General features: G+C 42.0%; 1 protein-coding gene across 8 annotated transcripts in view; it reads right to left on the reverse strand.

Moving 5' to 3' along the window:
* Positions 1-15,704, reverse strand: part of LOC131675033 (latrophilin Cirl-like) — a 795,927-nt gene that overhangs the window by 412,455 nt on the left and 367,768 nt on the right. For all 8 annotated transcript variants that reach the window (XM_058953848.1, XM_058953849.1, XM_058953854.1 and 5 more), the window contains one exon: positions 13,631-13,887. In XM_058953848.1, the coding sequence (XP_058809831.1) occupies positions 13,631-13,887 (257 nt within the window). The remainder of the gene's footprint in view (positions 1-13,630; positions 13,888-15,704) is intronic.

Genomic DNA, 15,704 nt, shown 5'->3' on the forward strand with positions numbered 1-15,704 from the left:
ACTCTGAATTTTCCTTGTTGGTTAATTTTTTTATTGCAACTTTAAATCTTTTTTTTTCAAGATTACGTAAACTAGCGTGACATTAAAAATACTAAAATAAAAATTTTTATTTAAAGTGGTCGTTAAAATTACTACGACTATTATTAAACAAATCATATCTTTAATTTTAAGTCCAAGTGTTTATTACTGTAACGTCGGTTGACGAAACAATTCTCAGACGCACTTATTTTTGGTCTATCCTTACGGAAAATAACCGGGACGTGCGTCACCACTATCGCGGGAAATTCTTTTTTCGGCGACGCAAGATCGAAGCTTTACTATACCACACGCTTGGCAATATAGCAATGCTTCGCGTTATTTTACCACACTCTTGGCAATAAAAAAATGTAAAGGGGGGCCTATCTAATATGCACTCGACCACACGCTTGGCAATCGAGTGTAACTATATAAGAAAGAAAAACTCGTACGCGAAACTAGGAAAGGAAAGAGTAAGGAAAGAAAAGTTAATGGAAAGTAGTTAGAGTGTAAATTTTTTTATTTAATTTTTCTTACACACTTTTTATAATAGTTTTCCCACACACACTGAAAAATTAACTGGAACTTGAACAGACGAAGTCGAAAAATTAACTGGAACTTGAATAAACGAAATCGAAAAATTAACTGCAACTTGAATAAACGAACTCGAAAAAGTTACACAAACTGAACGAATTAGAGAAACTAGAAAAATCTGAGCGAACTGGAAAACAACTGCCCAATTTTCTTGAAAAGCTCTCTTTTATACTTTTTGCAAGAGATTCCCACTCGAAAATCTTTATCATTTTTGGGCAGGAAGATCTCCTGAGGCGTTTTGCCTTTGAAAAAGTAATGTTTAATCAATACACGAAATTATTTTTCGTCCATTTTTTTACAACCACTCGATTTCTTTGATTGAAACGAATGTAAAACGCAAAGTAATTGGCCGATCTGGCTGAAACTTGGTGTGTGCTCTTGCAAGATATGCCACTAACTGAAACCTTGATACGCACTAGTAGCGCCATCTCTCTGACTTTGCACGGACTTTTCAAATGATCATTGTATAGTAACAAAATAAAGAGGATAATATACTTGAAAACTAGAATACAGTCTATTTTGAAATATTACAAATTCAGCTTAATATGTTATATTATGTTGAACTAATTACGAGGGTGGTCCGATAAGTACTTAGCCTACAAAAGAAAAACGAAAATTTTGGAAAAGTGGCGTTTTATTTTTCAACATAGTCTCCTTTTAGTTCGATACACTTGGCCCAGCGATGCTCCAACATCTTTAACCCGTCTAAAAAATACGTTTCCTCGAGGTCTGAAAAGTAGGCTTCCATGGCAGCGATTACCTCCTCATTCGACTCAAATTTCTGCCCGGCGAATGACTTTTTCAAGTTTGTAAACAAAAAAAAGTCGCATGGGGCTAATTCTAGAGAATACGGTGGATGGGGCAGCAGTTCGTAGACTAATTCGACCAATTAGGCCATGGCGATGGCGGAGGTGTGAGCCGGTGCGTTGTCATGGTGGAAGAGCACTTTTTTCTTCGCCAAATAGGGCCGTTTTTTCTGCAATTCGACATCGAATCGGCGCAATAATTCGGCATAGTACAGCCCTGTGACTGTTTTGCCCCTCTCCAGGTAGTCGATGTAGATCACACCTTGTGAATCCCAGAAAAACGGTGGCCATCACCTTTCCGGCCGATGGGGCAGTCTTCGCCTTCTTCGAAGCACTTTCGCCGGGTAAAGTCCACTGTTTCGACTGTTCCTTGGTCTCTGGTGCATACCAGTGGATCCATGTTTCGTCGACTGTCACGAAACGATGCAGAAACTCCTTTGGATTGCGTTTAAACAGTGTCAGACATTGCTCTGAAGTTATCTCACGGTTGCGCTTGTTGTCTGGAGTGAGCAAACGCGGCACCCATCGCGCCGACAGCTTTCTCACGCCCAAAATTTCATGCAGGACATGACCCACGCGGTCTTTTGAGATGCCTGCGATCTTAGCAATCTCGCGCACTTTCAATCGTCGATCTGCCCATACCAAATCGTGAATTTTTGTCTCGTTATCCTCCGTGGTAGCCATTTTCGGAGCACCTGGACGTGGCTCTTCAAAAATAGACGTGCGACCACGTTGAAACTCGTTAAACCAATTTTTGACGGTCACCATCGAAGGAGAAGAGTTATCGTACACAGCATCCAAGCACTTTTTGACTTCGCCGCGCGATTTCCCTTCCAAAAACAAGAATCGAATCACCGACCGATACTGCTCTTTTTTCCATTTTTCAAAAATCAACGGATACACTTGCTTTCACACGCTCTCAAAAATAAACTACAACTTCGATCCGGCCGAAATCTTGACAGTAACCATCCAGAAGGTTGTACTACGTGATAGTATATCTTTTTTGCGAGAGTGGCGCCATCGGGCGGTGAGGCTAAGTACTTATCGGACCACCCTCGTATGTAACGTAGTATGTGCTGATATGTTTTTTTTGATGATGGCTTGCAAGACATTATTATTGAAAGAATGTTAAATTCCAATAAAATTGAAAATACTTTGGCATTAGAAGCTGAAACAGCCAGATGGTCAAGACGGCCCATTACAAGGACCAAGGTATCACCCGAAGATATAACTTACTTTCCTGAACTGACCGAGAGAGATTTCAAACTATTTTTTCGGATACCTATCAATTAGGTCAAGCCATTTGTTATATGGCTAAGTTAATGGATGATAGTGAAAATATCAATTTAGAGTATATAAAGATGAAACTAAATATTGTTAAAGTCCTAGTAAGGTCAAGGCAAATAAACAATAAAACCTACATGTGTTACGTTGAATACAAAACTGATTCGATTGGATATAGCGGTATTCTACAACATTCGTACGACTATGCCAATGACTTACGAACAGTACGTTCTTGTTCTCATATTGCAACAGTCGTATATCATCTCAGTCATGCTAGATACAAATCAAAAATAATTAGAACAGCAAAAATACTTACTGATATATTTTGTACTATGGATATTGATCCAGTTATAGATGAAAATAGTGATGAAGACTAATTGAAAGTATTGTAATTGGCTATTGGTATAATTAAGAATTTTGATTGATATAATATTGTCTTCACAATCTGTATGTGTGTGTGTGCGTGTGAGCGCGTTTGTGTTGGTATAGCACACGTTATGTTCATATTATGTTATAATATGAAATGCAATGGTAGTCGATTTAATTAATCGAACCGTTCGCGATTCTGCTTCTCGCGCGTTAGTTCTAACAGTTAAGAGAGAAAGGGGGCCCGCGATCTTTTGAATAGGCAGTTACGCCTCAGCTGTTCACGCGAGTTTATCGGCGAATAGTCTTTTGCACTTTGTTTCACCAAAAAATAAAGTTTCTCTGGGACAAATACGTGCGGGTGTGCAACGACGAAATTGCAGCAGCAAGCAACGGTACAGAAGGAGCAGATTACAGCTGATAGAGGCAGTACAAGGCAGTACAGCTGATAATCGAGGGGCAGCGGCAGTTGATATTTTTGCAACAAAAATTACGGCTGATCACCGTAATTGCACCGCATGGTAGTGCACCATCCGTCATTATAAGCGATACAAAATACATTCGATATTTTGTCTATTCGTGATAGCGTTATTTTTTGTATTCGCGTCGAGCGTTAGAGTTCGCGGTATAATTCGAATCTACTCTCTCTCTCTCTTTCTCACCGAATATAACTAATTGTAAAATCCTATTCGCGTGCGTTAGTCTTTCGGCCCTACAAAGACTGTAGTGATTTTTATTAATTAAAATCTGTTAAATTTATTCGCTGTTTTCGTCATTTAATTTTTCCTGGTAGCTTAAGTAATTGAAAAAGGCTTAGGTTTTAATCCAATTACATCTAAGGGATTAAGAGGATTAGGAGTAAAGTCACTCATACTTAAAAATCCAGTGTCACAAAACACGTGACTTAAGGTGAGTTCAACTCCGTTGTTAGAAGACAACTAGGATAAATCATCTGACGTGAAGGCGAATACACGTACTATCATACGTGTTTAACGGAGCGGCGGTTTGCTCTGCATCGTGGGAGTTTGTTCTTAAATAAATTTCCCATTGTTCAGATAACCTCCCCTGTTCCAGAAAATATTAATGTGAGTTGTGAAATCAGGCCTTTAGGAGCTTTTGCAATCAAATTGATTGTTTTAAAAATATTCTGGGCTTGTAAAAAAAATTTTGGAGTATTCTTGAGTATTCTATTACTTTTTAAACTATATAATATTAAGGTTATATGCCAAAAACATGTCAAAAATGCCGAGAAAATCGGTTTTTTCAAATTTTGAGGAAGTTTTGGTCGGAAAATGGTGATTCTGATGAAGGCATCTAAAAGAAAGGAAAAAGATACATAGAAAAGTAATATTTAAAAGTTAGCCAAGTATATTGTTCATAATTAAAAAATTCGTCGAAAAACTCAAAAATTTTTTCTGACTTCATTTTTAATCAAAAAAATCTGAAACAAATCAGGCTCTTTTCGTACAATAGTATACACCATTATGAATTTTTTCAGATTTTTTCGAGCAAACAGTGAAGCAAAAAAAATAATTTTCAAAAAAACACGTTTTTTATCATTGTAGGGTTCTACTACCACCTAGGGGGCTAAAAATTTGGCTAAAGAAGTTTTTAAGTATGTCCGTTCGCACGACCGACTCAAAATAAAAATACAGGCAAGGGCAATTTTAACATCCGTATCCCGCTATAGCCTTTGTATAAAATTGAGCATAATTGTCGAATATCTCAAAATTAACATAAACTTAACTATATCCTCTTTCCTCTCTTCTACGTCGATAACATACCGATATGCAACTATCTAACACCATACGTAAACTTTACTCATTTTGAGGTCAACGGCAATCAAGCCAGCTCAAAGTAGCAAATTAAGCACTAAATGTATTTCGCCTTTTACGAAATACAAAATTATCATACCAATAATAGATCGAACTCAGCAGAATTTCAATTCAGAAATTGAAACACTGACATATTAACTTCTTGATTACTCGACAAATTAATGTAGGCTAATAAGTCGTTGTGTAAAACAGCGTATCGATTTTTAGTCAGTTGATTCGCGACGCGCGACAATTCCACTGTATTAATTTACTTTTCCACTCACGGAATGAATTTTATTTATTAAATAAAGCGAAATTATATTACTAACGTCTTTAAATATTGTATTTAAAGCTTATTTCTACAACTTCCATACGAGATAGCTTTTCATGATTTTTATTTCTTACATCCACCACCATAAATTCAGGAGTGTTATCAAAGATTGGGTCGAACTGTGCAGGTATTTTAATTTTGAGAGCAGATCTAGCATAAAATCTCACTCCACCACCCTCTCTGCCGATGCGATCAAGTCGAAAAAGAATTCTAATTAGCTAGGAAAAGATGCGCATCGGAAATTAAATCGTTTAGTTCTATCTCGAAAATCGTAATTAAATTGTATGGGTTAGAAAGGATTTCCAGTCAAACAAAAAGAAATGCGAGGAAACATTTTGGCCGTTTATATTTATGTGTGCGATGCTGATGGACGGTGGAAGAGTATCGAATAACTCGATGTAATTGCACAGGTTTGTGTCAAGAAGCCCTGTAGGTAGACTGAGAGAGGAGTAAAGGCGGTGCCGGTCCCTTATTCTGGGTAGGGGGGAAATTCGATTCACATTAGCAGGATTCAAGCGCTGTAAAGGGGCAAACTAACGAAGATCAGTCTCACTTGTTATGAGTATCGGGTCGGAGCGCTGAGTGGGCCTGCAGAAAATTTTCAAGTTTTTTACCATGGGCCAGGCATATACAAGGTCAGCGCTCACTCGTCTCATCTTTAAGAGAAGATCGAACACCGGCTTTGGCCATATAGGGCGCACATATACTTTAGTTGTATCACCGCAGCGAAAAATCGTATGCGCCGTGTGTTCCTTCAGTCTCGGTGGAAAGCGGAGAATTCTATCACGGACTGAAGAAGAATCCACCAGGAAAATGAAAGATCGGCGGGGAAAACGGCTGTCGAGAGATCATGGAGTGTTAACAGCAGTTAATGGGCGATTGCTGCTGAGTCATGGCGAGCAGTAGTTGAAGAGCTCCACTCACGAGTCTCAATTACTGGCGGAATATGTATCCCACCAAAATTAAGCGCCACAAAAACGGCAGTGGTAGTCTGAAATAGTGTGCCATTGAACTCAGGCGGGAGACCATAGACCAGGAGCTCACGTTCATCAGTAATGGTGAAAATCGCATCCCTAGCCTAATGCTCAGTCCGGAGCTGCGTCCACATGTCGCAGACTTCCTCATGATGCCAGGTATTCATCCGCGTCTCCTTCTGGAACCATTCCGGCACCTCCGTCATGCCGGTCTGGTGATGCGCAGCTGCGTAGAGAGAGGATTTTTCAGAGAATATAAAACAAAGCAAATTTGCAGGTAACGTAGGTGAAATACAGTCCGAAAAATCAGGTAACAAATGAGCAGATACCGTACAAGGCTGTTTAGGAACTAATGATAATTATGGCTGGGAAGGTGAAGCTAAACGCTTTTTAGCGAATGAGAGAATGGATGGAGAGTGGCTAGTGAGCGTAGCAAAGAGCACTGCCGATGTGTTAGCGAGTGTGATATTGTTTGAGAAGGCGCGATCGGCGTAGTAGATAAAATCGGTGGTTTGAGTGATGATCGGTCGAGAATTTGGGGAAATACAGTTAAAGTGGTAAAGGGATTTGTAGGAACAAAAGAGTAGAGAGCGATCAAGACGCCGCAGGGGGATGTTATATTTGACGTAATTCCTTTTTGACATAAATGGGGAAGAAAATGAAACTTTACACTAAATCATATAGTAAAAGAGATATTAGAGAAGCTGACTGCGACAAACTCAAGCATATGATATCTACTAGGGGAGAACGGATTATCGTTGACGGGTGGTGGGGATGGGGTAAATTAGGTATAATAAGGAGATTCAAAGCAGAAATTTGGCGGAGCATTAGAGAAACTCCTACCGGTTAAAGTGTGAAGTATACAATTGGCGCAATATTCGCGCAAGAAATTTACGGAAACTGTAAATATAAACCCGCTAGGTTAAGAAGTTTTATAAAATGGACAATGAAAGAAAAGTACAAAACGATAAAACGAGAACAATTAAATCAAAACTATGAACAAAAGAAAAACTAAACAACAATTAATGTTTGCGAGAACGGGGGTAAATAAAGATATAACCGGGTCAGTGGACTCACAAATATTAACGAAAACGTAAAAACGCAAAAGACGCAAACGTAAAACGAAAAACAAGACTCTCTCACTAGGCAGCAAAAAATAATGTAGCAGTGTAACGGTGTAACGGTGTTTCAGTTGATTAGAGATACAGACGATCTAGTTGATAGAGAAGCGATATTAAATTGGAGATGATTCAGAGATGAGAGCAGGTCAGGTGAGAGTGTTCCAAAAGCAATGCACCGGAGAGAGAGAGAGAGAGATAGAGAGAGAGAGAGAGAGAGAGAGAGAGAGAGAGAGATTTGATTGATTAATCTTTATTAAACCATGGGGTAGGACCCCGTGTGGTTGGAAGAAATACACAGTTGACAATATATAATAGTAAAAGTGACAATAGCAGTATTGTAAGCGTACAAACGGCATGTTTTAGCAAGCGGATTGTTGCAAGACAGCAGTCGAATCTAGTTGATACATAGAAGTGCAAGGCAGCGCAAATGTACGTGTAGAGACTAAAGCTAATTATATAATCTAAGAATACAAATAAGAGAACCTCAGAGAGGTGCGCACGAACTTAATATATAAACTTAATTTAACGCAGTGGGAGGGGGGCATATTACAGTTTAGATTGGAGGGAGAGATTTGGTTCATCATTCAGGAATCGATAACGCAAATATCTGCCGCCCACCAGTAGATATGAAGGGTTAGGAGCGAACGCAGAGACGTTGTACGGGCGTGAGATATGGGGTAGGTAAGCGAGGGAAGCAGTACCTGTCATTTGCTCCTGTGCAACCCGGATAGCAAATCTGTCAATTTCAAGGAGGAAAAGAAGATCAAATAACCAGTATTTGAATTCAGTGAGTCGTTCCAAGGAAAAAGTGGTCATTGCAAGTTGGTTTAGGAGATCCATACCTCTAATTGCGAATGATCTCTTCCAGGACTCAGTGCGTGGAGCACGAAAGTGGAAGGCCGCGGGTATATTGCGAATAGAGCGGCGGGCGATAGTAAGTTGGTTCAGTAGTGATATGTGGCCAGTCAGATACGACGGACCATTGTTACAAACGACCTTATAAAATAGTTTTGCGAGGGCTAGTTGACGTGTCGATGAGAGTGTGAGCCAACGTAGTTTCAGACGGTGGAGCGTAACATGAGAGGTGAGGTTATTATTTGGTAGGAATGGGATGTTACCAGAGACGAATCGGACACAGGCATTTTGCGCCACCTGGAGGTCACGAGTACGTGTCTTGTCAAGATCCATGAAGACGGTGGACGAGAAGTTTAGCAGAGGGAGTACCAGTGACTCAACCAAAGTCTTGCGGAGAGCAAGCGACAAAGAACGGCGATAGAATTTAAGAGAGCTGAGAGAGCCGTAAACTTTCCTCACTACGTCTGAAGTGTGTGACTTCCATTGGAGCGTGGGAGAGAGGGTGACCCCAAGGCTCCTTGCCGCCATCACGAAGGGGATCTTATGTCCGTTGACAGTGATGCAAGGCAAAGTGGTGAGGTCAAGGGCAGTCACATACAATTCGCTGCCCAAGATCATAGCCTTCGTTTTGGCAAGGTTGAGATCAAGGCCATTGCTCAAGGCCCAATCAGCCACCGCTTGTGCATCTCGCTGGGCCTCCACGATGCCACGCTCAATGTCCCGCGGGGAACAATGCACATATATTTGCGTGTCATCCGCATAGATGATATACTTGGCAGATAACAAGACCAACGGAAGGTCGTTGATGTAGATTGCAAAGAGTAGAGGGCCAAGGACACTCCCCTGCGGGACACCGGTGGAAGCGCGGAGCCACTCAGAGACAACGCCTCCCTCATCTACCACCGCCTGAAGGCGATCCGCCAAATAGTTGAAAAACCATTTGAGTGCTTTGTCGGAGAGGTTTATATTGCGCAGTTTGGTGATCAGTCGCAAGTGGCAGATGCGGTCAAAGGCTTTTGAGAAGTCAAAAAGCACGAGGATGGTGAGAAGCCTGTTTTCGGTAGCAAACCGAACATCGTCGAGAAGACCAAGGAGCGCGGTCTCGGTAGAATGTCCCCTTCTAAATCCGGCTTGGCGGGAGTCGAGCAGGTGATGCTGCTGAAGGTAGGCTGACAATTGACGATGGACGAGGCGCTCGAAGAGCTTCGAGGGCTCACATAGCTTAGCAATAGGTCGTGTGTCCGAAAGGGAGGTAGGAGACTTCACTTTGGAGAGCGGGACAATTTGCGTGCGCTTCCAGAGCGTGGGGAAAAGTGAGTTTGTAATTGAGTGATTAAAAAGCATGGTGTAGTACGGAAGGACAGTTTGCGAAACCATCGAGAGCATTCTCAGCGAGATCCCGTCCTCTCCTTTTGACTTTGAGTGGGCATCCGCGAGAACATCCTCCACGTCCTTGACTGACACCTGGTTTAGATTGAATTGGGGAAATGAGAATGAGCGAGAGAGTGGTATCGATGTGAGATTGTCGAAGCAGGAAAGAGTAATAGGCGGAAGCTGGTTAACGATTTTGGCGAAGTGACAGTTTAACGCTGTGGGTGAGAAAAATGATAGTGGAGACGGCATGGATTTTTGTGCAATGCCGAGACAGCGAAGCTCTCTCCATTTGGTCTTGGGATCTGTGGCAGATGCAAGTTTGGCCGAGATGTGGTTATTTTTTGCAATGTCAAGCTGATTTGAAACACGGTTTCGAAGGTCTTTGTACCTCCGAATGTCACCTGGAAGCGCAGTTATTTTTGCTCGCTTGTAAGCCGCCGTGCGAGCACGCATGAGGATGCGAATGTCGGCTGAAACCCACGGCTTAGCCTTGGCAGACAGTTTTGTCTGGCGAACCGGGGCAAGGGTGTCAAAGGCTTTCAGCACGGCGTTTGAGAGGAAGCGTTCGAGTGAATCCAGGGACATTTGAGTTGGATCAGTAAGAATAGTCTGCGGTGATGGATACTGTACGGCAACGCCCTCGGCAACCAGTAAATTTAGCTGCACTGTGTCAACACTTTTCAGTTTGCGAATGAGGATGGTTTTCGTGGCTGAGGGGGGAACCGTGGCGTAGATAGAAAGCTCGATAAGGTCGTGACAGTCAATAAATGGGGCCGGCGTTTTTGAAAAGGAGCGGATATCTGTGTCATTTTTAATTAAGAAGAGGTCCAGAAGAGTGTGAGAAGCATGACCATCCTGGAATCGATGACAAGTAGGCAGCATGGAGACGACTTTTAAGGCGTAGCACTCGATTTGTTCTCGGAGCACGTTGACGTAGTGTAGTGTGTGCGATAAGAGATTGCAGTTGAAATCCCCACAAATTATCACGTCATGATAATTTGGGAGAAGAGGGACAATAGTTTGGAAAAAATTCAGTGGACCCAACGCAGACGGGCGACGATAGACTACAGCAAGTAGAAGTTTTGCATGTTGTTCTCGTAATTCCACCACCAAAAATTCCGACGCATTGTAGTCATCAGGATGCGATTTGGCAATTATGCGAACGGAGAAGTTGTCACGAATGTAGAGAGTAACACCACCACCTTCCATGGCTGAGCGATCATGTCGAAATAGGTTGAATCCAGAGAGAGAGAGGTGAGAGTCAGCCACAGTATCCTTTAGGAACGTTTCTGTGATGGCAACAGCGTCATAGTGTGAGTGGGATACTCTGTCCTCAAGAAGGGCGAAATGGCCGCCGTGGTTCAGGCGATTCACATTTGCGTATGCTACACAGAAAATGGGAGGGGGGGCAACAATTGGGGGCTGTATTGATCCTGAGGGTCAATCAATGGTAGGTGGATTTCCCATAGTGCATTCAGTTGGAAGGGATGCATCTTCTGCAATGTGGGAAAGTTGACGGTAGTTCGTCCCACTTGAGAGTGAAGGCTCCACCGTATCCATTGCCAGTGAAGACATTCGTGGGGCAGCATCGGGACTGATGCTCGGATGATTTAGAAGTGGGGGTTGGCCAGTGTGAAAATTGGAGGATGCTGTAACAGCGGATGAGGGATGAGCAGGCAGAACGGGGAGCAGATGCGGACCAGAGTTTTGCGCCGTTTTCCGGCCACGGTTTTTCTGCAAGCATTTTTGTTGGTGCGTGGCTTGCAGGTGCGGTAGCTGGGGCTGTTGGAGTGGCTGATGCTGGGGTTGGGCATGGAGCGTATGGGGCTGGTGGTATTGTTGCTACAAGGACGGGGGTTGTTGATGAAACTGTTGAGACAATTGTGGTGGCGGATGCTGTAGTTGCTGACCATGCAGAGGTTCCTGTTGTTGCTGCCGTTGAGGTGGTTGCTGCTGCTGTTGCTGTGGTATCTGCTGCTGTTGCTGTGGTGGTTGTTGCGCTTGTTGGTATTGTAGTAGCGAAGGTAACTGATGCGGGTATTGATGCTGATTACTTTATGGTTGCTGCAGTCGCTGGGACTTTCGTGGAATGAATGGTCGAGAGCCACGAGTAGGGGTAATAGCATTGAGTGAGAGGTTTGCTGAGCGGTTTTGATTTTGATTGGGGGGGAGAAGGTGTAAATCCTCCTCGCAGAGAATCGGCAAAAGCTCAGAATTAAATGTCGGTCGCACGAAGATACGCAGATTGCGGACTACAGGACGGAGATAGCCAAGAGATGTGCAGGCAGCTCTAGCTTTTGTGAGGAGATCGTAGATGACTTTGGGGTAGACTGGGCGCACGTAGACAGGGGTGCTTCCACCGCACCCAAAAATGGATAGGGCGGTGAGCTCATGAATACGAGCTGTTGCAGCGATAACGCGATCGCGAGAGGAGGTTGATGAGAGGTAGAATGAGAAGGTGATAAAAGGGGGGCGTGGGTGAGAGGACTCTGCGGGGGCGTCGACATTTTGTTGAGCATTTTGGTAGCGGTTTGGCTGATACCATTCTCGGGTGGCCTCGATAGCAGGCATGTCATGGCCGTGGCCAAAACCAAGGGCGCTTAATATGTAGCGAGCGGCATCATACAGTGAGCCATTAAACTGCGAGGGAAGCCCGCGAACCATAACCTCTGGGGTATCAATGTGTGCAGCAAGTTTATTGTTGATCTCGTTTTGTTTGACGGAATGCTGGAGAGTGGAGCTGATAGAGTTGATGTCGCTTCTGAGGTCTTGGAATTCCTCGAGGAAGCCAACAAACCAAGTAGGTGGTTTATCAGACATGATTGGCTCTGATGTAGGCTCAACCTGTATAGTCTGGTGAGAGGCAGTAGAGGAATTTTCCAACGATGCAGGCGAGGATCTGTCTACAGTTGTAGAATTGCGGCGTAACAATGGAGGACCCAGGCAATGGAGTTTCGGTACGTGTAAGCTAGACAGAGTGGGCGAGGCGAGCCGCTTCTTGGAGAGATAAGGCAAGAGGGACGCACCAGTGGCCGGTGGACCTACTGGTGAAGACTGGGGAAGAGCCTCGACGACAGACGCCAACGACGAGTCACTACTACTTGTATGTTGATGACTCCTGCAGATGAATGGTTCAGATCCCCTGGGACGCAGTGACGGCGATACACAGTCGATATGAAGGAGCGCGTTACATTCAGTGCATAAAAGAGTATTGTCGATACGGCGCAGGGAAAACAGGCATTTAGCGCATTGACTTGACATAGAACCAGGCCGGTGTAGACAGACAGGGGAAAGCTACTTGAGCGAGAGATGCTGGCAGAGGCAACAATTGATTGTCCGAACGTAGAGAGTTTGACGATTTTCGAATTTCGCGGGTGATTGCGTACCAAGCAGACTCTAGCCAGCAACTTTTCCCAGCTGAGCAGGTATACAAACGTACAGGCTAGATGTAAACATAAACACAGTATATGGAAACTCAGCAATACTTATAAGAACGTATTATATGAAATGCACGATAACACAAGGGAACGCAAGAGAATATAATAATGCAAATTTATGCAACGCATATAAGGATGCAGATAGGCATGCACGAGATTTGTGTTTTTTCTCTCTCTCTCACCAACATGTAGGTAGAATGCAGTCGAGAACAGCTACGGCAGGTTGGAGCAAAGTCGAGTGTGTTCAATGAGTGCAGCAGTAACGATATGCAGCTAATGCAGTGGACGCAGATGAGAGCGTAGTGTGTAGTAGCACAGATGAAACCGTAGTGTGTAGAAGCGTAGGTGTGCAGAAGCGTGTGTGTGTAAGGCGTTGTTGCTTAAGTTTGTAGGTTATGTTGTGTAGCTGGGTATTTAATCGCCTCCGCGGCTCGAAAAAGGCAATAAAAATTGCAATTTATTGCCCAGGCATGAGAGCCACAGTTGGCGAATACCCTGCAAAGTGAGTTTTCACTCCAAGAAGGAAAACAAAATGAGTAAGGCAGAGTATTGACGGAGCAGAAGAAAGAGGTATTGTACGTACCACAGAGAGAGAGAGAGAGATGTAATGAAACAGAAAAAGACATGGAAAGAAATACAATTACTTAATGGTATACTACCTCTAGTATTCCAAGGCGCTATAGTTGAGCTCAAAAAAAATGGTGATTCTGGTATTTTCGTAGTTAGATGCAGCACAGACGGAGCTAATGACTTATTTGACTTCATTATTTTTAATTCCCTTTCATCTTCATTTTCGGTATTTTGCTCAGCTTCATTACTACTTTCATCTACATTGTCATGATTAGTCTCGTCTTCATCGTCGTCTTCTACGTTATCAATGGACTTATTGTCACCTTGGAGTAGAGTAGTGGGCGATCTGCAAATAATGCACTTCATTCAAAATCTATATTAAAGATATATAGTATTAAAGATAAAGTGAGAAAATTGAAAACGTAAACAGCACATATATTATCTACTTGTAATGCTAGATAGTCAGACTAATAAATATATTCTTTGTTTCACAATTTATTATTTATAATAATATTTTATTTAACTATAACAAATAAATAATAATTAACTAAATCGAAGTAATTTTTGCGCAATATACACTCAGGCTTAGGAAACATAATTTACTTAATGGTTGCATTTTCCTGAAGTGATCCACATTATTTCTAATTTAAAAATAGTACGCAGAGTACGCAGGGATACCTCCGTGCGCGACAGCGAGGCGCGGAAAGAGAGAGAGAGAGAAACATAGTCGCGCCTGAGCGAGTTACCGCGCGCACTGATTGACTCATTAGAACGAAATCGAGAGTCGAGCCGGCGACGCACTAGAGAGTTGTTGTTGTGTGGACTCGCGAGCGAGAGGACAAGTTCTTTGTCCCGACGACTTTCTTTGCTCGGATCTCAGTTGTGACCAGACACCTCCCTTTTCTTCCAATCTTAGACTGAGTGTGCCCTTATAGTCCAATCAACAGAGACAAAAAAGGCCTGTTTCAGACAAAAATTCCGGGATGGGTTTTCTCGACGAAAATCGCTTCAGTACAATGTAAATAGGAATTCTTGATAAAATGCAACTCCTAATTTATTGTCAGATTTTTTTTATGAGCGCTCAAAGTTGGCGAAATATGGTTTTTTCAATCTGCAAGCCACGGTATGCATTTTAGCTGAAAAATTTTTTGTATAAAAGTTGTAGGCAATAGCAAAAGCTACAATTTGAGCTGTCGTGCAATTTTTTTCGTTTGTTAGTTATTGAAAAAAGCCCTAAAAACCTTTAAAAATGGCCATTTTTACTAAATCGAATATTTATTGCAAAAAGAACTTTTTTTAATGTTTATGACTCTTAAAAGAAAGCTCTTGTGATTCTAAAAAAAATGAATCGTCACACGATTATTTATTTTTATTAATTACTGATATATTCTAATTAGTTAATTAAGATACATCCAAAGTTCGGGGCTGTAAAATTTTTTTGGCCGAAGTTATCGAGTTGTAAAACAACTCAATCTCTTTGTCAAAACGTTAATTTTAATAAATGATTGGGAACGAATCAAAAAATTAATTTGCAACCCCTAAATTTTGACTTTAAAAAAGTGCGCCTTTTTTCTTTTATAAACAATTAGAATTGCGGCTTCCCTATGCATTATAGAGATTTCTTTTTTAGAAATTCACATATCTGAGATCAAGGTGCATATTTTGAAAAAAAAAATTGTTTTTCGACCAATAGGAGCCGAGATAATTTTTTTGTTGTTTAAATCGCCATTGTTGTAATAATGAAAATTAACAAATCGGTCCAAGGGCATTCGATCGTTATTAAGTTATATTTTTTCATTACGATACAAGGCTTTACATATTTTGGCTTTTTAACAATTAAAATGACGTTTCATTTCCAGCACGAGAAAAGCCAAAGGTCGGAGGCGGAGGTGGGGGGCCTCCCTCGCGCGCTTGGAAATACTGAAAGTCCGCGTTCAAATAGACGCGCTTCGCAAAAATCAGGCTTATCTCGCGAACTATTGCATCAAATTCGATCATTTTTTTTTTAATTTGGGCTAGCTTCAAAATATATTGAGATTGGTGTAGTTGTAATTACTATATTTAGTGCTAATCGTTTATTATTAATTTAATTGAATTCATACATATCAGTGTATGTATAAATTCCAATTAATTATTACTTCATATCCGTAAATATGGATAAGG

Source organism: Phymastichus coffea, unplaced genomic scaffold (genome assembly GCF_024137745.1).
Source record: "Phymastichus coffea isolate CEN01 unplaced genomic scaffold, Cenicafe_Pcof_1.1 PCOF00015, whole genome shotgun sequence".
NCBI classification, from domain to species: domain Eukaryota; kingdom Metazoa; phylum Arthropoda; class Insecta; order Hymenoptera; family Eulophidae; genus Phymastichus; species Phymastichus coffea.